This window comes from Microtus oregoni, unplaced genomic scaffold (genome assembly GCF_018167655.1).
Source record: "Microtus oregoni isolate MIOR12 unplaced genomic scaffold, Mior012 000003F_ref0000135, whole genome shotgun sequence".
Taxonomy (NCBI): domain Eukaryota; kingdom Metazoa; phylum Chordata; class Mammalia; order Rodentia; family Cricetidae; genus Microtus; species Microtus oregoni.
In genome coordinates, this window is record NW_024543062.1 from 35,513,400 (window position 1) to 35,535,439 (window position 22,040).

At 41.5% G+C, this 22,040-nt stretch overlaps 1 protein-coding gene across 5 annotated transcripts in view; it reads right to left on the bottom strand.

Annotated features, from left to right (window-relative positions):
• Positions 1-22,027, bottom strand: part of Chek2 (checkpoint kinase 2) — a 46,622-nt gene extending 24,595 nt beyond the window's left edge. For 2 of the 5 annotated variants that reach the window (XM_041648748.1, XM_041648746.1), the window contains exons 1-5: positions 21,998-22,027; positions 20,607-20,926; positions 14,841-14,965; positions 14,357-14,504; positions 13,408-13,498 (exon numbers count right to left, since the gene is read on the bottom strand). In XM_041648748.1, the coding sequence (XP_041504682.1) occupies positions 13,408-13,498; positions 14,357-14,504; positions 14,841-14,965; positions 20,607-20,919 (677 nt within the window). In that variant the 5' untranslated portion in view covers positions 20,920-20,926; positions 21,998-22,027. Of the gene's footprint in view, positions 1-11,428; positions 11,482-13,407; positions 13,499-14,356; positions 14,505-14,840; positions 14,966-20,606; positions 20,927-21,748; positions 21,974-21,997 lie in introns of those variants that run through there. The other 3 variants (XM_041648747.1, XM_041648750.1, XM_041648749.1) reach the window with 3 other exon arrangements.
• Between the last annotated feature and the right edge of the window lie 13 nt (positions 22,028-22,040).

Consider the following 22,040-nt stretch of genomic DNA (forward strand, 5'->3'; position numbering starts at 1 on the left):
AATGAAATTCATCCTAGTGCTGATTACTAAAGTACAGGCCTGTATAGTACCTGTCTATAGTGGGCTATGACAACAACCAGGTTTTGAGAGTATTGGAAAGGTTTCACATCCTTCTTATTATATTGTGTATGGACAACATAAAATGTACCATTATAATCATTTTCAAGAATAGAATTCAATCACATTAAGTACATTCACAATGCCCTCCAACTGGTACCATCTAGTTCCAATTAAGTAAACACCATTATTCCTTACTCCTAGCAACCACTTTCTAAAAATTACCTGGCATTTCATATTAATGAATTCCTATTTCTTTCATTTAGCTTAAAGTTATCAAAGTCCATCCACATAATAGCAGCTATCAGTACATAAATATCTGACACTGGATCCTACTATGCTAGTTTTGTCTTAACCTTTTTAAAAAAAATTATTTATTTATTTATTATGTGCACAATAGTCTGTCTGTGTGTATGCCTGCAGGCCAGAAGAGGACACCAGACCCCATTACAGATGGTTGTGAGCCACCATGTGGTTGCTGGGAATTGAACTCAGGACCTTTGGAAGAGCAGGCAATGCTCTTAACCTCTGAGCCATCTCTCCAGCGCCCCCCCCCTTTTCTAAATATTTATTTATTTATACAATTTTCTGTCTGTGTGTATGTCTGCAGGCCAGAAGAGGGCACCAGACCCCATTACAGATGGTTGTGAGCCACCATGTGGTTGCTGGGAATTGAACTCAGGACCTTTGGAAGAGCAGGCAATGCTCTTAACCGCTGACCCATCTCTCCAGCCCCCTTCTTTTTTTTTTTTTTCTTTTTTTTCTTTTTTGGGTTTTCAAGACAGGGTTTCTCTGTAGTTTTGGAGCTTGCCCTGGAACTAGCTCTTGTAGACCAGGCTGGCCTCGAACTCTCAGAGATCCGCCTGCCTCTGCCTCCCAAGTGCTGTGATTACAGGTGTGCGCCAACACTGCCGGCTGTCTTAACCTTTTTAGAAACTGGAAGATCCAATCATAGCACCTAACTACCTATTTATTTCCTTTTATCCCCCTTCGAGACAAAGGTCTTAGGAAGCTCAGATGTCCTCAAATGACTATTATGCCAAGGATAACTTTGAACTCCCAATTCTCCTGCTATAATGTCTTCAAGTTGTTGAATTCCAAGTATGTCCCACTCTTCTTCTGTTAGGGATTGAACTAAATACTTTACATTAAATTGCAGGTCTACCTTAAGCAAGCAGAAGTGTTTGTCCCAAAAACCAGTTTTTTGTCTGTTTTTTGTCAACCTGACTCAATAGAGGAGCATCTGCTAAGAAGGAATCTCAATTGAAAAAAATGCTCCATTAGACTGTCCTGTAGCTAAGTCTGTGGGACGTTTATTGACTAATGTGTAAGGGCCTAGCATACTGTGTGTAGTACTGGTACTTTTTCTGGACAGGCAGATCTAGAATGAATAAGAAAGCAAAATGATCAAGCCATGGAAACTGAGTCAGTGAGCAGTGTTCCTCTGTGGTTTCCGCTTTAGCTCCTGCCTCTAGGACCTGCCCTGCTTGTCCTGTCTTGGCTTCCCTCAAGATTGGACTGTGGGGCTAAAGCGATGGCTCAGTGGTTAAGAGCACTGCCTGCTCTTCCAAAGGTCCTGAGTTCAATTCCCAGCAACCACATGGTGGCTCACAACCATCTGTAATGAGGTCTGGTGCCCTCTTCTGGCCTGCAGGCATATACACAGACAGAACATTGTACACATAATACATAAATATTTAAAAAATAAATAAATAAAAGATTGGACTGTGATCAGAACATGTGAGCCAAACAACCTCTCCAAATTGCTCTTGGTCACAGTATTTATCACAGCAACTAAAGCAAAGGAGGAGAGAAACTGGTACCAGGACTGGGGTATTGTTGTGATGGATGTAACCATGTTGCTTGGTGGAAGATTTATAGGATTAGCTCTGGGCTGGTAAAACTGCTGAGTGCTCAGAGATAAGTGGGTTGTTTTGTAGAGCACTGGAAGCTAAGCTGAGAGAAATGTAAATAACAAATAACAGGCCTGGTCCATGAAGTTTCAGAGGGAAATTTTAGAGTCCCTTAAAGCTCCCTATCAGAGCCATTTGTGTGATAGTTTCAATAAAGATTCTGTGAAAGCAAGGCTGGGTGTAGAGGCATGTGTCTTTAATCCAGCACTCAAGAGGCAGAGGCAGGTGCATCTGTGAGTTCAAGGCCAGCCTGGTCTACAAAGGGAGTTCCAGGACAGTCAGGGATATACAGAGAAACTGTCTGTTGAGGGGAGGGGTTAATCTGTGAAATAAAATCTTTAGATAATCACTGCTAGTTAGCTGGGGTTTAAAATCAGCAGTGACTAGTCAGATGGTGGTGGCACACACCTTTAATCCCAGCACTCAGGAGGCAGAGGCAAGTGGATATCTCTGTCAATTCGAGGCCAGCCTGGTCTACAAAATGAGTTCCAGGACATTCTCCAAAGCTACACAGAGAAACCCTGTCTCAAAAAACTTTTTAAAAAAAATCAGCTATGATTAATGAGAGACCAACATCATCAAAAGGAAATCTTCTGGGTCAGCACACAGAATCTGTGGTCCAGAGAGGGTCCAAAGCTGCATCTCAAGCTGAAAGTCAAACTTCATAAGAGTTTCCCATAAGCCGGGCAGTGGTGGCGCACGCCTTTAATCTCAGCACTCGGGAGGCAGAGGCAGGCGTATCTCTGTGAGTTCGAGACCAGCCTGGTCTACAGAGCTAGTTCCAGGACAGGCTCCAAAGCCACAGAGAAACCCTGTCTCGAAAAACCAAAAAAAAAAAAAAAAAAAAAAAAAAAAGAGTTTCCCATAAACCATTCTGAAGGCATGAAGGACTTACAGAAAGCAGCTGAGGCTTGGCACTATGTGGCAGGCTTGAAGTATCCCTGAAGACAGTCTAGGAGGTCTCCGACAAAGATACAGGCTCAGTTGCAATTGGAGACCCCAGCATAATGGAGATGCCCAGACTGTGGGATGACCACTGAGGACAGCAGCAGGTGTGGAGCCAGCCTGAGACTACAAGGCAAGCTATATGGCACGGTGGAGCTGCTCAAAACTTCTGTAGATCAAAAGAAGTCCCAGACCTTGGACACTGAGTTACTTAAGCTGCTGGAATTTGATTTTGTTTTGATCTGATTGTAACCCTGGTTCCTTCTAAAATAATAACAGTTATTTTTATTCTAGTTGTTTTACAGTTAAGAGACTTTGGATAGTTTTAATTTGGGAATATTCAAATTGCTGAGGGTTTTTTTTTTTATGTGTATGGGTACTTTTCCTACATATAAGCCTGTGCAACACTTGCGTGCAGTAAACTAAAGATTAGATGTCAGATCCCCTGGAATTAGTTATAGGAAGCTATGAGACATTATGTAGGTACTGGAAATCACACAGATCCTCTTGAAGAGCAACCAGCGTTCTTAGTTACTAAGTTTGTACTCCAGTTCCAAATTATTGAGCTTTTTTTAAAATTTATTTTTACTTTATATGCATCAGTATTTGGCCTGTATGAGGGTATCAGATCTTGAAGTTATTTACAGTTGTTAGCTACCATGTGGGTGCTGGGAATTCAACCTGGGTCCTCTGGAAGGAGCAGTCAGTGCTCTTAACTGCTGAGCCATCTCTCCTGCCCCTTGTTGAACTTTTTAAAAGACCCAAACTTCAAAAAATTAGACCATGCTTCACACCTTGACATTAATTTTTGTTCGTTTTGCTTTGTTTTTTGAGACATAGTCTCTCTACATAGTCCTGGCTATCCTGGAACTCACTATGTAGACCAGGTTGATCTCAAATCCACAAAGATACACTTGCCTCTATCTCTCAAGTACTAAATTTAAAGGCTTGAGTCACCACCCACCAGGCCATGAATGAATATTAATATGACAACTTAGGGGGCAAAAAAAAGTTATGGCTCAAGGATGATATGTTTGTATGTTAAGTTGACAAGGAATCAATTGTATGGGGTTTTGTTTTGGGTTTTTGTTGTTGGTCAACTTGATACAAACTAGGATCATCTGGGAAAAAGGAACCTCAATAGGAATAAAAAGATCTCCATCACACTGGCTTACACGCAAGTCTGTGGGCATATTCTTGATTGATAACTGATGCTAAACCCACTGTTCACAGTCTTACACCTGGTGCTGTGGCCCTGTAGTATAAAAGAAAGCAGGCTGAATAAGCCTTTGGGAGTAGGCAGTGATCAGCGCTCCTCCATGGTCTCGGCTTCAGTTACTGTCTCTACTGGAGTTTCTGCCTTGGTGTTCTCAATGATGGACTGTGAGCAGTGCCTAAAGTCAAATGAACCCTTTCCTCTCCAAGCTGTTTTTGGTTATGATGCTTATCACAGCAACAGAAAGCAAATTAGGACCCCAAACAAGCTTTATGACCTGAATCACTCTCTGGAATCTATGGTAGAAGAAAACTGAGCTACACATGCACACCATGGTGCACACATCACACGCACCTCACAATTATACACTCTTCACACATCACACGCACCTCACAATTATACACTCTGCACACACATCACACGCACCTCACAATTATACACTCTTCACACATCACATCACACGCACCTCACAATTATACACTCTTCACACATCACATCACACGCACCTCACAATTATACACTCTTCACACATCACATCACACACACCTCACAATTATACACTCTTCACACATCACATCACACGCACCTCACAATTATACACTCTTCACACATCACACGCACCTCACAATTATACACTCTTCACACATCACACGCACCTCACAATTATACACTCTTCACACACATCACACGCACCTCACAATTATACACTCTTCACACATCACACGCACCTCACAATTATACACTCTTCACACACATCACATCACACGCACCTCACAATTATACACTCTTCACACACATCACATCACACGCACCTCACAATTATACACTCTTCACACATCACACGCACCTCACAATTATACACTCTTCACACATCACATCACACGCACCTCACAATTATACACTCTTCACACATCACATCACACGCACCTCACAATTATACACTCTTCACACACATCACATCACACGCACCTCACAATTATACACTCTTCACACATCACACGCACCTCACAATTATACACTCTTCACACATCACATCACACGCACCTCACAATTATACACTCTTCACACATCACACGCACCTCACAATTATACACTCTTCACACACATCACATCACACGCTCCACTCGTCACTTTAAACACTCACACCTCCCCATACTCACACACACATTCGTCATACTCACCACAAATCATATATTCACACATACATTATAACACTCATACCTAGATAAACACATATACACACAAGTAATTAAGTAATTTTTAATTGACAATGAATACTCTGGAAATGGTAGCTCATGCCTGTAACCCTCAGGAGCTAAGACAGGAGAACTGCCCATGAGTTTGAGGTCTACAAGGGCTACACTGTCTTCAAAAAAAAAAAAAAAGACAGAAACTTAATTTAATTAGTTAATAAATCAAAGCCAAGCCAACCGAGTGACTGCCAGGAGAGTCAGAGCCAAGCGACAACCAGGAACAATGACAGCAGTGGCTTCCAGAAGCTATCACATGAGGTTTCTCTGGGAAAGAGTACCTGTGTCCCAGCCAGCATCCACTGCCATTCTCTGTAAGAGATAACACACTGGTATAGCAACCACCGGAACCATGGCCCGCCATCATCAGGAGGAAAGAACACCAGAGCTCTGGCCCCACCAGACCTCTACGAGTGGCCATCACCAGAGGCTCTGCTGTGCCTGAAGGAACATTCAATGAAGCAAAAAATGGTAGAAGACAAGCCCCCTGAAGCACAGGCTCCACCTGTTCCAATTAGAGGAAGAGATGGGCAGACAGCACGGTAAGAATACACTCAATATCATAAAGAGCAAAGCAACATGGCACCACCAGAAACTACTGCTTCTACAACAGCCAGACCTGAAAATTCCAATGCAGATGAAGCAGAAGAAAATGAACTTAAAAATAACCTTATGAAAATGAAAAAGAAAAAGTAACATATAAAAGCAGACCTATCAGAATTACACCTGACTTCTCAATGAAAACAATGAAAGCCAAAAGATCCTGGACAGGCGTTATGCAGACACTAAGAGATAACAGCCCAGACTACTGTAGCCAACAAAGCTTTTAATCACCATAGATGGAGAAAACAAGATATTCCATGACAGAACCAAATTTAAACAATACCTATCCACAAATCCAGCCCTACAGAAAGTAATAGAAGGAAAACTCCAATCCAAGGAAGTCATATACAATACAAAAACAAAGACAATAAATGATCTCACAGCAGCAAATCCGAAAGAAGGGAAGCATGCACACAGTTCCACCACTAACAACCAAAACAACAACAAAATAACAGAAACTGGCAATCACTGATCATTAATATCCCTTAATATCAATGTACTCAACTGGCCTCTAAAATACACAGGCTAACAGACTGGATATGAAAACAGAATTCATCCCTCTGCTTCATAAAAGAAACACACCTCAACTACAAAGGCAGACATTACCTGAGAGTAAAGGGTTGGGAAAATTTTTCCAATCAAATGGACCTAAGAAACAAGCTGGTGTAGCTATCCTAATATCTAACAAAATACACTTCAAGCTAAAATCAATCACAGGAAAAATCCATCAAGAGGAAATCTCAATTCTGAACATCAATACCCCAAAATACAAGAGCACCCACATATGCAAAAGAAACATTACTAAAGCTTAAATCACACATTAAACCCCACACACTAATAATACTGGGAGACTTCAACACCCCACTGTCACCACTGGACAGGTCTACCAGCCAGAAACTTAACAGAGAAAGACAGAAACTAACAGATGTTATGATTCTAATGGACCTAACAGACATCTATAGAACATGTCCCCCAAATACAAAAGAATATACCTTCTTCTCAGCACATAGAACTTTCTCAAAAATTGACCACATACTCGGTAACAAAGCAAACCTCAACAGATACAAAAAAAAATTGGAATAACTCCATGTATCTTATCAGATCACCACGGCTTAAAGTTAGAATTCAACAACAATACTAATTTCAGAAAGCCCACAAACACATGGAAATTGAACAACACTCAATTGAATGAGCACTGGGTCAAGGAAGAAATAAAAAAAGAAACTAAAGACTTCCTAAATCTCAATGAAAATGACCACACAACATACCCATTTTATGGAACACAATGAAAGCAGTACTAAGAGGAAAGTTCACAGCACTAAAGGCCTACATAAAGAAGCTGGAAAAATCCCACACTAGCAAATTAACAGAACTGAAACCTCAGAATAAAAAGAAGCAAATTCACCCAGGAGGAGTAGACAGTGGGAAAAAATCAAATTGAGTGCTAAAATCAATAAAATAGAAACAAAGAAAACAATACAAAGAATCAATGAGACAAAGAAAATCAACAAGACTGACAAACCTTTATACAAACTAACCAAAAGGCAGAAAGAAAATACAAATTTACAAAATCAGAAATGAAAAGGGGGACATAACAACAGACAATAAAGGAAATCCAGAGAATCATCAGGTCCTACTTCAAAAATCTGTACTCCACAAAATAGGAAATTTTAAAGAAAATGAATAATTTTCTGGATAAGTACCAAATACCAAAATTAAATCAAGACAAGATAAACAAATTAAGGAGATCTATAACCCATAAGGAAATAGAAACAGTCATCAAAAGCCTCTCTTCCAAAAAGAGCCCAGGGCCAGATGTTTTCAGTACAGATTTCTACCAGAATTTCACAGAAGAGACAATACTGACACCCCTCAAATTGTTCCACACAACAGAAGCAGAATGAACACTGCCAAATTCTTTTTATGAGGCTGCAGTTACCCTGATACCCAAACCACACAAAGATGCAACTAAGAAAATCTCCCTCATAAACATTACTGTAATTTCTGCCTCCAATGCTAAGGAGATCTAGATATGTGGACTCTGGTCCCTGTCATTTAATAGATTTTGGAAACTATTTGGTCTGTACTCAGATATACTTTATTTATCCTTCTGAGATCTCTGATAGTATTAATGGTGAAGACAGTTATAATGTCAATTTAATAGCAAAAGGTATCCAGATTCTTCCACAAAGCTATAGCCAACTTGTTAGCTAGGACTCAAAGGTGTGAGTCTATACCTCCTGTTTACAGACATCTGTTATCTGCTCTTTTTCTAAATTTTAACTTCTGTTCCTAGATTAAACTTATCTCAGTAGGCTTCCACTTGGATGGCAGATGCATCTAAGCATCAGTTGCTGACCACTACCTGCTCTGAATGCGGTGAACCCTGGACTTCCTGAAAGCTGATGTGGACCAGGCCAACTGATATGACTGCTCCCTGTCCCTTCAACGGAGACTGATGAGTGCCCCATTGACTAAATATCCCCCCCATCTTTGGCTATCCTTTCAATCAACCTGCTTAGGCCTTGATAACAACGTCCCAGTGTCAGCTTGAAGTAGTTGCAGAAAGAAAAACGTCACCCCATGCCCCATGTCCAAAATAGGTTAAAAGGCTGAGTGAGACAAGGGGGAACTCCCTGGCATGGGGGACAAGATAACTACCTATAGTGTCCATTGATATATAAGAAAAATAGGTCCAGAGTTGTCAATTAATGGATTTATTAATTTAAATAGTTCTATACCTCCTTAAAACCTGGGGCAAGCAGGACCCAAGATTGGGTCCTGTCATATGTGCTTGTGAAGGGGAGTGTAGGAGCCAGCCATGATAAGCTACATATGAAAAGATCAACCAAAGGAAGTTCTTTACTTCCAACCATTATCACTGCCAGTGTAGGACTCAGCCATCAAAAAATTTAATAGAGGCCTGAGTCTCAGTAGTTTACCCTGAAGCAATATCTGTTTGCAGGAAGAACCACAAGCTGAAATTACCCAACCACCACCCAAGAACAGACCATCAAACATTCTAACCGCTGCAGATAGGACCACCTGTCAGCACACACTCACCAGGACACCCCTAGACAAATGTCAGCCAATCAAGGGTCCTGAACCTCAGAAACCCCTCACCCCCACCTTTACTACTATAAAAACCCAATTCTAACTGAGCTTGGGGCTCTCCGTTTATTCCAATGCGTTGGACATGCGGAGAGACCAAGTTTGCAAACTTGCATAAAATAAAGGCTCTTTGCTTTTACATATGGGGGAGAAAAATATTACTGCAAAAATACTCAATAAAGTACTGGCAAACCAAATCCAAGAACACATCATAAACATCATCCACCATGATCAAGTAGGCTTCATCCAATTAGTAAAGGGATAATTCAACATATGAAAATCCATCAAAGTAATCACCATATAAAAAACTGAAAGAAAAAAACCACATGATCATCTCATTACAACACCCCTTCATGATAAAGGTCTTGGAAAGATCAGGAATACAAGGAACATTCCCAAACATAATAAAGGCAATGTACAGCAAGCCAACAGCCAACATCAAACAAAATGGAAAGAAACTCAAAGCGATTCCAATAAAATCAGGAACAAGACAAAGCTGTCCACTGTATATCTATTCAACATACTACTTGAAGTCCTAGCTAGAACAATAAGACAACAAAAGGAGATCAAAGGGATACAAACTAGAAAGAAATAAGTCAATTTTTTGCTATTTGCAGATGATATAATAGTATATATAAGTGACCCTAAAAATTCTACCAGGGAACTCCTACAGTTGATAATAAACACCTTCAGTAATGTGGCAGGATACAAGATTAACTCAAAAAAAAAAAAAAATCAGTAGCTCCCTGTATACAGATGATAAACAGTATAAGAAAAAAAAATCAGAGAAACATCACCTTTTACAAGAGCTACCAACATAAAATATCTTGGGGTAACTCTAACCAAACTAGTGACAGACCTGTATGACAAGAACTTTAAGTCTTTGAAGAAAAAAATTAAAGAGGATATCAGAAAATAGAAAGATTTCCTATGCTCATGGGTTGGTAGGATTAATACAGTAAAAATGACAATGTTACCAAAACCAATCAATGTTACCAAAGCCATCAAAATCCCAGCACAATTTTTCACAGACCTCGAAAGAACAATACTAAATTTCATATGAAAAAACTAAAAAACCCAGGATAGTTCAAACAACCCTGTACAATAAAGTACCATCCCTGACTGTAGCTTTGTATACAGGTTGGTATTGGCATAAGAATAGACAGGTGAACCAATGAAATTGAATGGAAGACCCTAATATTAACCCACATACCTATGAACAACTTTTTTTTGACAAAGAAGCTAAAACTATAAAATGGAAAAGAAAAGGCATCTTCAACAAATGGTGCTGGTATAACTGAATGTCAACATGTAGAAGAATGCAAATAGAGCCAGGCAGTGGTGGCAAAGAAACTAGACCTCAAGCCGGGCAATGGTGGTGCACGCCTTTAATCCCAGCACTCGGGAGGCAGAGGCAGGCGGATCTCTGTGAGTTTGGGACCAGCCTGGTCTACAGAGCTAGTTCCAGGACAGGAACCAAAGCCACAGAGAAACCCTGTCTCGAAAAACCAAAAAAAAAAAAAAAACAAAAAAAAACAAAATAAAAACTAGACTTCAAACTATCAAATAATCCAATTAAAAAATGGGGTACAGACCTACATAGAATTCTCAACAGGAGAATCTCAAATGGCTGAAAGACACTTAAGAAAATGCTAAACACCATCAGCCATCAGAGAAATGCAAATCAAAACAACCCTGAGATACATCTTACACCTGTCAGAATGACGAAGATCAAAAACACTGATGACAGCTTATGCTGGAGAGGATGTGGAGTAAGGGGAACACTCATCCATTACTGGTGGGAGTGTAAACTTGTACAGCCGCTGTGGAGATTAGTATGGCTATTTCTCAGAAAATTAGGAATCAAGATACATCAAGACACAGCAATACCACTTTTGGGCATATACCCAGAGGAGGCACACTCACACCACGGGGACATTTGTTCAATTATGTTCATAGCAGCATTATTTGTAATGCTAGAACCTAGAAACAACTAGATGCCCTTTAACCAAAGAATGGGTAAAGAAAATATGATCCACTTATACAATAGAGTACTACTCAGTTGTAAAAAACAATGGCATCTTGAAATTTGCAGACAAATGGATGGAACTAGAAAAAACCAACCTGAGTGTGATAATTCAGACCCAAACCAGGTGGTGTTGGCGCACGCCTTTAATCCCAGCACTCGGGAGGCAGAGGCAGGCGGATCTCTGTGAGTCGAGGCCAGCCTGGTCTACAAGAGCTAGTGCCAGGACAGGCTCCGAAGCTACAGAGAAACCCTGTCTCGAAAAACTAAAAAAAAAAAAAAAAAAACAAATATATTATGTACTCACTCATAAGTGGATTTCAGACAAAGGACAGACATCCTACTGTCTACAATCCCAGAGAAGCTAGAACCCTCCAGAAACAGATGGAAACAGATGTGGAGATCCACAACTAACTACTGGGCCGAGTTCCTAGAGAATGAAGAGAGGAAGGAATGATAATATAAGCAAAGGGGTCAAGACCATGATGGGAAAAGTCACAGAATCATTTGACCTGAGCAAGTGGGAGCTCACTGACACCAGACTGACAAATGAGGAACCTGTATATGACCGAACCATGACCCTGAATACAAGTGACTATGGTATGACTTGGGCAGTATGTGCAGCCACTGGCAGAGGGACCAGGATCTAACCCTAATGCATGAACTGACCTTGTGTAACCTGTTCTCTATGGAGAGACACCTTACTCAGCCTAGACACATGGGCCCAGGGGCAGGGGAGAAAAGGGGGGCTTGGTCCTCCCTCAACGAGGAGATGAGACAGACATAGTTGACTTCCCAGGGGAGGCCTTACCCTCTCTGAGGAACATTTTGGGAGGTGAGGTAGGGGGAAGGTGTGGGGAGCAGGAGGAGAGGGAGGAAGGTTGGGGAACTGGGATTGACAAGCAAAAATTAATTAATGCAATTTAATTAATTAATTAAAACAATGAACTAAACAACAGAAATACTAATATGTATTCCATTATGAACACAGTAGGGTCTAGCAACAGTGATATTTTGGCAACTGTAAATTGGCATAGAAATGTTGGTGATATCCATAGATGACAGGCACGGATTTTGCCAATATGCACAAAAACATGAATTTACCAACTTTTCAGAAATATATAAAAATGATATAACGTTCTCCAAAAATTAGCCCTTTGATTAATTCTGGATTCCCTAAGGTGTCCCAAGAACACCAGCTAAAAATCATTGACCCTAAACCTTAACCAAATAAAATGAGTAAAGTTCTAGATTTAAAAAAAAAAAGATCACATGGTAGAAGTAGAGAACTGACCCTTGCATGTTGTCCTCCGGCCTCCACATACTCACTGTGGCATGAGTGCACACACACATATACACACATGTGAATTATATGGTCCATGAATCACAGGTCATGAAAAGCTTTTTCTCAAAAGTCATCAATAGTTAGGTATGTTGAGGCAGGCTTGGAATCCTGTCTGGGGAGGTTGAGGCAAGAGTATCAAGTTCAAGACTGTCCTTGACTGCATAGTAATTTTGAAGCCAGGGTAAGCTACATGAGAAAAGTAAACGGGCCAGGAATGGTGGTGTCCACCTTTAATCCAACCACTCAGGAGATAGAGGAGAATCTCTGTGAGTTCTAGGCCAGTCAGAGCAACAAAGTGAGACCCTATCTCAAAAATTACTTAATCAGTTCCAGTAAAATAAAGAGCTGGAAGACAGTTCAGTCTATAAAATGTTTGCTATACAAACACAAGGACCAGAGTTTGGATTCCCAGAACCTACATAAGAAGCTTGTCTCTAATCCTACTTCTCATGAGGAAAAGACAGGAGCATCCTAGGGGTTTGCTAGTCAGCCACATAAGCTTAGTCAGCGAGCTCCAGGTTCAGTGAGCTACAAAACATAAAGTGGGAAGTCACTGAAGAAGATGTTGACCTCGGGACTACTTATGCAACTATCCTCATACACATGCATATGAACACACACACACAGTTATCAATGAACATGCATATGAACACACACACAGTTATCAATGAACATGCATATGAACATACACACACACAGTTATCAATGAACATGGCCCTAGTGGCACAAGCTAATCCGAACACTAAAATTTATAAGGAAAAGAAGTTTATTTAAATTGACCATTGTCAAATAAATCAGTAATACATCTACCACAAAGTTCAACAAACAGCTACGTTATAAATAACAATATTGTAAAATCAGGTACAAAAAAACTAACCAATAAAAATAGAAAAAAGAAAAAAGGAGGTTCAGTTTATTATATAAAGAAAAACAAAGTTTACCTTCCAAGAGTTTTTGACATGATGTATTCATCTCTTAATTCCTTAGGATAAACTGACTGATCATCTACAGTCAGATCAAAAAATACAAAAACTATGGGGGAAAAGGACAGAAACGGCCTCGTTAATTCATGGTTAGAAAACTGGTTCTAAAGTTTAATTAAACAGAATATAAAGAACTATATTTATCATGTAATACAAAATAAATTTTTTTTGTTTATTTTTGTTTTTGTTATTCAAGGCAGGGTTTCTCTGTAAAACAGTACGGACTGTCCTGGAACTTGCTCTGTAGACCGGGCTGGCTTTGAACTCACAGAGATCCACCGGCCTCTGCCTCCCAAGTGCTGGGATTAAAGATGTGCGCCACCACTACCTGACCAAAGTGAATTGTTTTTAATCCATGAGTCAGCAAGAGAGCTCAGTAGATAATATAACTTGCTATGCATGCCTAATGACTTGAGTTTGAACCCCAGAACCCACAGTGGAAGAAAACCAACTCCCAACAGTTGTTCTCTGACCCTATATATATAACATCTAAGTCTGCATGTGCACACAAAAATCTCTCTCTTGCACGCACACATACACACAAATAAATGTAAATAGATAAGTTGGAGATGAGATAGATTAAGACATCGTATATTACCCCCTGGCTTCCACACCTGCACAAACACACACACTCACAGAAAAAACTCAGCACTCAGGAGGTAGAGGCAGGCAGATCTCTGAGTTCAAGACCAGCCTGGTCTAAGCACGAAATTCCAGGACAGTCATATAGTGAGACCTTGTCTCAAAAAAAGATTAAAAGCACAACTCGGGCAAGAGAGTTAACTCCTGAATGCTACTGAATGCTAACTTAATCTGACTGATTTAAAGCATAATCTATGAAGTCACAAAAATCTCCCTTTACAGAGAAATTAAAGAAAACCCATTAACAGTATGACAATAACATTACCTTTATTTCTACACAAAGAAAGTGCGATTTCAGAGTTGTTACTCAAAGGACGGCGTTTCCCTTTCCCAATGAGCTCAGTGTTTACAAAGGTTCCATTCCCGCTGTGATCTTCTATATACACAATGTAAGAATTTTTAGGGCCCATTTCCTGAAATAGAAAACATTTAATTTCTATGGGTTTTGTTGCTGCTGGTCTTTTCTTTTCTTTCTTTTTCTTTTTTTTTTTTTTTTTTTGTTCTTCAAGACATTGTTTCTCTGTGTGTAACAGTGGCTGTCCTGGAACTCATTCTGCAGACCAGGCTGGCCTCCAACTCATAGAGATCCACCTGCCTCTGCCTCCCCAGTGCTGGGATCAAAGGTGTGAGCCACCAGCACCACCACCCTGCTTAATTTCCATGTTTGAACAGCAGGGATTAATACTGCAAGACACCCAAGAGCAATGGCTAGATCACCAGACCTCCAAGGAGAAGTAACCTTCACCTACCCTGAAGATGCGGAAGTGCTTCTTGCTGTACGTCCGATACTTCTCAGTCTTTCTCAGCAGTGGTCCATCAAAGCAATACTCACAGCTTTTATCCCTCCCAAACCAGTAGTTGTCACTAACACAGTCTGTTAATACAAAAGCACACAGCAGAGGACTGGAAGTTCATACACTAAACATTCAATCGTGCTAACTGTAGGGAGGAACCAGTTCTGTGAAGAGGTGCACACGTGACCCCAGCATTTGGGAGGCTCACAAGAGGACAAGCTCAAGGCCACTCTTACCTACACAGAAAGACTGTCAAAACAGAAGTGTGTAAGAAAGCAATCAAAAGTATAGACTTGATCACCAAAACCTTTAAAATTAAATATTGGGGAACACTAAGATAGAGATCAGTGCACAGTGTGCTTAGCATATTCAAGGCCCTGGGTTCAATTCCCAGCAACAACTAAAAAATAAAAAAATTTAAAAAGGGGGTGGGGGGACAATCATACAATTGTTTCGTTTTATAGCAGGTTTTGGGGTGTGGTTAGTTGGTGTTTACAGCAGGGTCTCATACACTCCCAGCTGGCTTCTAATTCTCTATGTAGCCAAGGATGACCTTAAATTTCTAATCCATATGCCCTCAACTTCCCTGGTGCTGGATTTGCAAACAGGGCCAACCACTCCCGTTTATGTGGTGCTAGAGGTGAAACCCAAGGCTTTGGGCATACTAGGCAAGTGCTCCAAATGAGCCACATCTCTAACCCTATCTGTTTATTTGAGAGTATCACATAGTTCAGCTGCACTTGAACTTGCTTTGTAGCTGAGGTTAGCCATGAACTCCTGATCCTTCTGCCTCAGCTTCCCACAAGCCAAGATTACACCACAACACGCTGTAACACTTTAACAGGGTTAAATAGCTGGTGGCTTTTACATACCATGAAATGAAAAGCAGTCATTAAAACATCTAAAATAATTTTATGATTTTGAAAAATAATTGTATCTAATTTCTTGCATATTACCTTCCTGAGGCTTCCTATTACATTCAGTATAAAATCTACAATCTTCATGGCCTGCCAGACACTCAGGTCCAGGCACTTGCCTCCCCCAGCCTAGTAACAGATACCACTCCACTTGCTAACTACCCCCAGCCCCACTGTCTCAATTTCACTGCCCAAGCAAGCCGGGCACACAATATTCCTGTTGTGTAGCAGCTTCCTCAAAGGGTAAAACATCCACCTTGGAGATAAGCACAGGATGCAAAAAGGAAGGAGAAACGACAAAATATTTTAGCAAAGGATATATATAAAAAGGCAAAAATAATGGGTTCTTCCTTTCTTTTAATAATTTTTTAAAGTTTTACTTTATAGGCATTGGTGCTTTGCCTATGTGTATACCTGTGTGAGGATGTTAGATCCCTAGAACTGGACTTAACAGGCAGTTTTGAGCTGCCACCTGGGTACTGGCAATTAAACCTAGGTCCTCTGGCAAGAGCAGCTTACCCTCTGAATCAGCTCTCCTGCTCTCAACAATAGGTTGTTTTAAAGAAGAAACAACTCCATACTGCAAGGAAGTTCCTTAAGGCAGAAAGTAAACAAATCAAAATAACTTCTGACCAGATTCCCTAAGTCCCTCTCTCCCCCAAAAGACAAAACAAGCTGCAAAGAAGACTCTCAGACCATCAAGATGCCCAGAAGAAACAAACACCAGACGAGATGCCTGGAAGAGGCAGAGAGCAACTGAGCCATTGGGATAGGACACCCTTGAACCTGCTGAGCTGCCTACAGGCTATGTGCAGTGTGCTCCAGGTAGCTTTGTGAGCTGTTACCCATGCTGGGATGAACCTTTGGTGATGCGGCTGTCTTTGAGACATTTCTGCTTCTTTAAGTAACCTCTCATCCATATTTCTCTAAGTAACTCCAATAAAACTTCAGTGCTATTCATACTATGTCCTGTCATCATCAGTTCCCTATCTGGGGTAAGTAAACAACTGTTCACTTTCCCCATGAACAGGATCACAACACTCCCTGCTCCCTCTCTCCTGTGTTTGCTTTCCCCAAGAACAGATCACACAACACTCTCTCTCCTCTTGCAAGTGTACACACATGAAAGTCCAAAACTGAGTCTGGACTACATCTCCCCTAGGCTTTCCACACAAGCAGACCTCCATTTCACTACCTTACCTATTATCATAACAATACCCTGCACTGATACTCTGCAAAGATGGGCCCTTATTTTAATTCCTTGTCTACTCTCTCCTGATACCTTATTCAAGAGTGCAGCTCCATGTGGTAGTGGTAGCAGCATACCACCAATATCCCTTATAAATGCAGGTTCAGAATTGCTCAAAATATATTAGCAAGGTATAGTAGTTATGTCTATAGTCCACACTTGTGATCCCAACATGCAGGAGCCCAAGGAAGAACTGCTATGAGTTCAAGGCTACAATAGGCTATTTAGTGAGTTCCAAGCTAGGATAGGCTATAGACTAAGGCTCTGTCTCCAAAAAGCCAAAGTCAGGCATAGTGGTAATTCTATCACTTGTGAGGTAGAGTGATGGAGGAAGGTCATTGGCTAATAAAGGAACTGCCTTGGCCCATTTTATTGGTTAGAGGATAGGTGGGAGGAGTAGACAGAACAGAATGCTGGGAGGAAGAGGAAGTGACGTCAGAGTCTCAACAGCTCTCCTCTTGGGAGCAGAGGCCTGAGAGAGACGCCATGCTCCTGGCTCCTGGGCAGACGCACGCTATGAAGCTCCGACCCAGGATGGACATAGGCTAGAATCTTCCCGGTAAGACCGGTGCTACAGATGATTAGAAATGGGCTAAATTAATATGTGAGAATTAGCCTAGAAGAGAATGGGCCAAGCAGTGTTTAAATGAATACAGTTTGTGTGTTGTTATTTCGGGGCATAAGCTAGCCGAGCGGGCAGCTGGGGTGCTGGGGACACAGCCCTGTCGCCCTTATTACTACAGTAGAGGCACGAGGTTGAGATTAATGGCCAGCCTAACACACAAAGCAAGTTTCAGGTCAGCCTAGGTTTCATAAAACAAAAAAGAGAGTAAGACTTGTATACTGAAATGTATAAAACATTGTACAAAGAAGCTAGACTAAATTCAGACTAAACTCTGGGAAGATGCCACACAGTCATAGATTAAAGATAATATGGCTATTAACGTTCATTCTTGCTGGGTATACTGAAACAACTATAATCCCAGCACTGAGGAGGCAGAGGCAGGAAGATCTCTATGAGTTCCAGGCAGACACAGAGAAGAAACCCTATCTCAAAAAAGCAAGAAAAAAAAAAGAAAAAAAAGAAAAAGAAGGGGGAAACAGTGTTGCTTGCTTTCTTGCTACTAAGTGCATCTATCCCATTATTTCTGCTGCCAACCTTTGCTGCTTCTTTGACCTCCAGTTCTCTAGGAATCCTCCAAGCTGTCAATACCAAACTAGAACTGCTGAGAAATCCAGGCTTGCAAACTGAGCAGCTACTAAGCTCTCAGTCTCTGTAACATGAAGAGAACTATTTTTGTTGTTGTTGTTTTTGTTTTTCAAGACAGGGTTTCTCTGTAGCTTTGGAGCCTGTCCTGGAACTCTTGTAAACCAGGCTGGCCTCGAATTCAAAGAGATCCACCTGCCTCTGCCTCCCAAACACTAGGATTAAAGGTGTGCACCATCACCGCCCAGCATGAAGAGAACTATTAATGGACTATCCAGGCCATATTGTATAAGCCAAATTAATAAATCCCCTTTTAATTTTTTTTTCTGGTCAGGATGGGGGTGTGGTTTTCGTTTTTCAAGACAGTATTTTTCTGTGTAGCCCTGGCTATCTTGGTACTCAATCTAGAAAACCAAATTGGCCTCAAACTCAGAGCTCTGCCTGCCACTGCTTCCCAGCAGCACCAATGCCTGGCTAATGTAGATCTTTTGAGGTGGTAAGATCTACCTTTACCCCAAACCATATCTTCTGCCAACAGCTACAGGACATGGAAGAAGGAAGCTTGTTCTCACTCTGACTAGCAAGTCCCTTCCCTCGCTGGCACTAAAGCTCCAACAGGACCCTGGTGTGCACTGACAACCAGCTGAGACATCCAGCCTCACAGACTGACCTCCCATGGGCAACCATTGTTGGACTAGCTGAACCACAGTCTGTAAGCCACTCTAATAATAATGACAAGTAATTAAATATAAATAGATTATATATATTCATTTTTTCACCTATGTTCCTCTAGAGAACACTGAATAACACAAACATCTTTCAGAAATAGTTCTGGATATCCACAAACAAATGTGTAAATTTGAACCAGGTATGGCTGGTATGTGTAATTCCAGCTACTCAGTAGGCTAAAAGGAAATTAATGCAAACTCAAGGCCATGAGGAACTACACAGTGAATTGCGAGCCTACCTGGGCAGCAGAATTTGTCTCAAAAACAAATGAGTAGCCAAGGGATGGTGGCGCACACCTTTATCCCAACACTTGGGAGGCACAGGCAGTGGATCTTTGTAAGTTCAAGGCCAGCCTGGGCTACAAGAACTAGTTCCAGGACAGGCTCCAAAGCTACAGAGAAATCCTATCTCAAAAAAAAAACCAAACAAACAAAAAAAAAAAAACCCACAATAAAATACAAATGAGTAGAGCCTAGTGAAAGTGAAGTATGCCTATAATGTCAACACTTGGAAAGTAGAGGCAGGGGACTGGAGAGTTGGTTCAGTGGTTAAGAGCACTGGCTGCTCTTCCAGAGGTCCTGAGTCCAATACCCAGCAAGCATATGGTGGCTCACAACCATGTAAGAGATCTGGTGCCCTCTTGTGGCCTGCACGTCTACGTACAGGCAGAACACTATACATAATAAATAAATAAAAATTTAAAAAAAAAAAAAAACAAAAAGGAAAGTAGAGGCAGGAAGATCAAGAGTTCAAAGCCAGGCTCAGTGCCATAGTGAGTTCAGGTCAACCCAGGCTACATGAGAACTTTTCTCTGAAAAAAAAGAAAAAGAAAAAGGAGGCCAGTCTATGAAACTTAGCAAGATTCTATTTGAAAATAAAAATAAGGTAGCTAGGGATAGGACAACAGATGTAGCTCAGTGTAGGCTCTCTAGCACTCAAAGGGTCTCGTGTTGGTAACCATGAAGGACACACAATTTCCTCATCTGCCATAGGAGGCTAACTGTGCCAAGACCGTAGCAATGGAAAACTGGGGTTCATCTATTAGATGCCAAGGACTGGGAAGTGGGATTAATATGAATGGAGTTTGGTTTCAGGTAATTTACCACTGAGTTGAGAAGAAACATGAGAAACAGAAAATTAAAATGCAACACAGTTCAGGGGTGGAAAGCATTCGTTAGAGTCCAAAGGAGAAGAAACTGAACAGCTTCATAGGGAAGGAACGTTTGCAGCGGGTTCCTAAAATCTCAAGGAGAATCTGCTAAGTGAAGAGGAATCGAAAGGACTGGGTGGAAACAGAACATTGTCTTTTAGGCATTAGCTAGGCTTCAGAATAGGGAACATGTGCGCAGTCTGGGAGGCAGGCATGATGTAAAATTGTCCAAAGGGTGTCCTATAAGACAAGCCTTGGCATGAGGACCAGAAGTAATGAAACGAGCCCACGACAGGCAATGACAGCCCACACATGCCAGCACAGCCTTTTTTTCTTTTTTAATTTTTACTTTTTAAACTTTTTCTCACCTCTAGCCAGTCACAGGGCCCTGAGATTTCAGTTGCAACAGCCTAACCATCACCTCTGTTTCTCTGAACAATACACTCCACTATATACCAAAATGCCTTACCTAGATTGGAGAATCCATCCTGAAGAGACCATAACCGAGCCCAAGGGACAGGACCAGGATCCTCAGGTTCTTGGTCCTCAGGAATAGAACAGAGTTCCTGAGTGGACACTGTCTCTAAAGAGCTCAGCGTCCCAGAGCTGGAATGTGAGGACTGGCTGGAAGATGGCACTGTGCTGGTGGAGGAACTGGATGTGCCTGGAGACTGTGAGGAGAGATCGTGCAATGGAGAGAAAGTGCCACCTTGGGACTGGGAACAGGCACCACCACCATGGGCCTTTGAGGAAGTGCTGCTGGGGAACTGTTGATTCTTCATATCCGACCTCAAAAACAAGAGTCCAACAGTAAGTGAGAGCCGAGGAACAAGGCTTAAAATTCAAGACTGGAGATTGGAAGCTGGAGGGATGACTCAGCAGGAAAACACACACTATTCTTGTTCCCAGCACAGCTCAAGATTGCCTGGAACTCCAACTCCAGTGGTCTGAAGCCTGCTCTCAGCCTCTGCAATCACATGTGCACACTCCCACACACATAACAATTAAAATAAAATAAATCTCTACCCAAAGATAAGTGAACATGGATATAACTCAATGGTAGATCATTTGTCTAACGGATGCAAAGTCCTGGATTCCACGCCCAGTTACACCAAACATACAAAATGAAGAATGGGTATATGAAGGGGCTGGAGAGACACCCCAGCACCCACATCCAGGAACGCACAAACACCTGTAATTCCGGCTCTTGGAATACAATGCCCTCTGCTGGCCTCCGTGCGCACTGCACGGACTTAACAAACATGACTTGAAAAAATAAAATTTTTTTTAAAGGAACAGGCATATTATGACCACCTAGCTCAGAAAGGCAGGGCCGTTTATGAGCGGGAAAAAAAAAAACCCAAATCACAGCAAAATTCCAGAATTATGAATAGTTTATCGGCCACTTACACAGCTTTATGTGTATAAGTGGCCTTTCCTTTGTGTACAGAAGCTGAGAATGGCTGGTTGCCTCCTTACCACCCTACCCCACAAACTTGCTTACCCTCTCCAGTTTCTGCAGAGCCTAGCAGCGAAGACTGAAGTCTCAGTAACTGTTTCGAAAGAATGAATCAAGGGCCTGGTATGATCAGTAACATTTATAATACTCACTACGAAACTACTTTGCTCTGCTACTCTGTGCCTTCCCATGTGTCCAGACCTGTTTCAGCTTGTAACATGGAAAAAAGAATTTCTCCTCGAAGAGCAACTAAAAAAGGAAGAGCTGCCTGCGCACAGCGCCTCCTCGCACACAAAACTAGGCAGATAAAGCGGAAGCTGCGGAGGGTTCCTTTGCATAAGACCCTGAGAACCCGATCGGAATCTTCAAACACTCAAGAAAAATTTCCCGCTAAGACTCACCGCGAAAGAACACCCGGAGTCACAAACACCCCAAAGCCGCAAC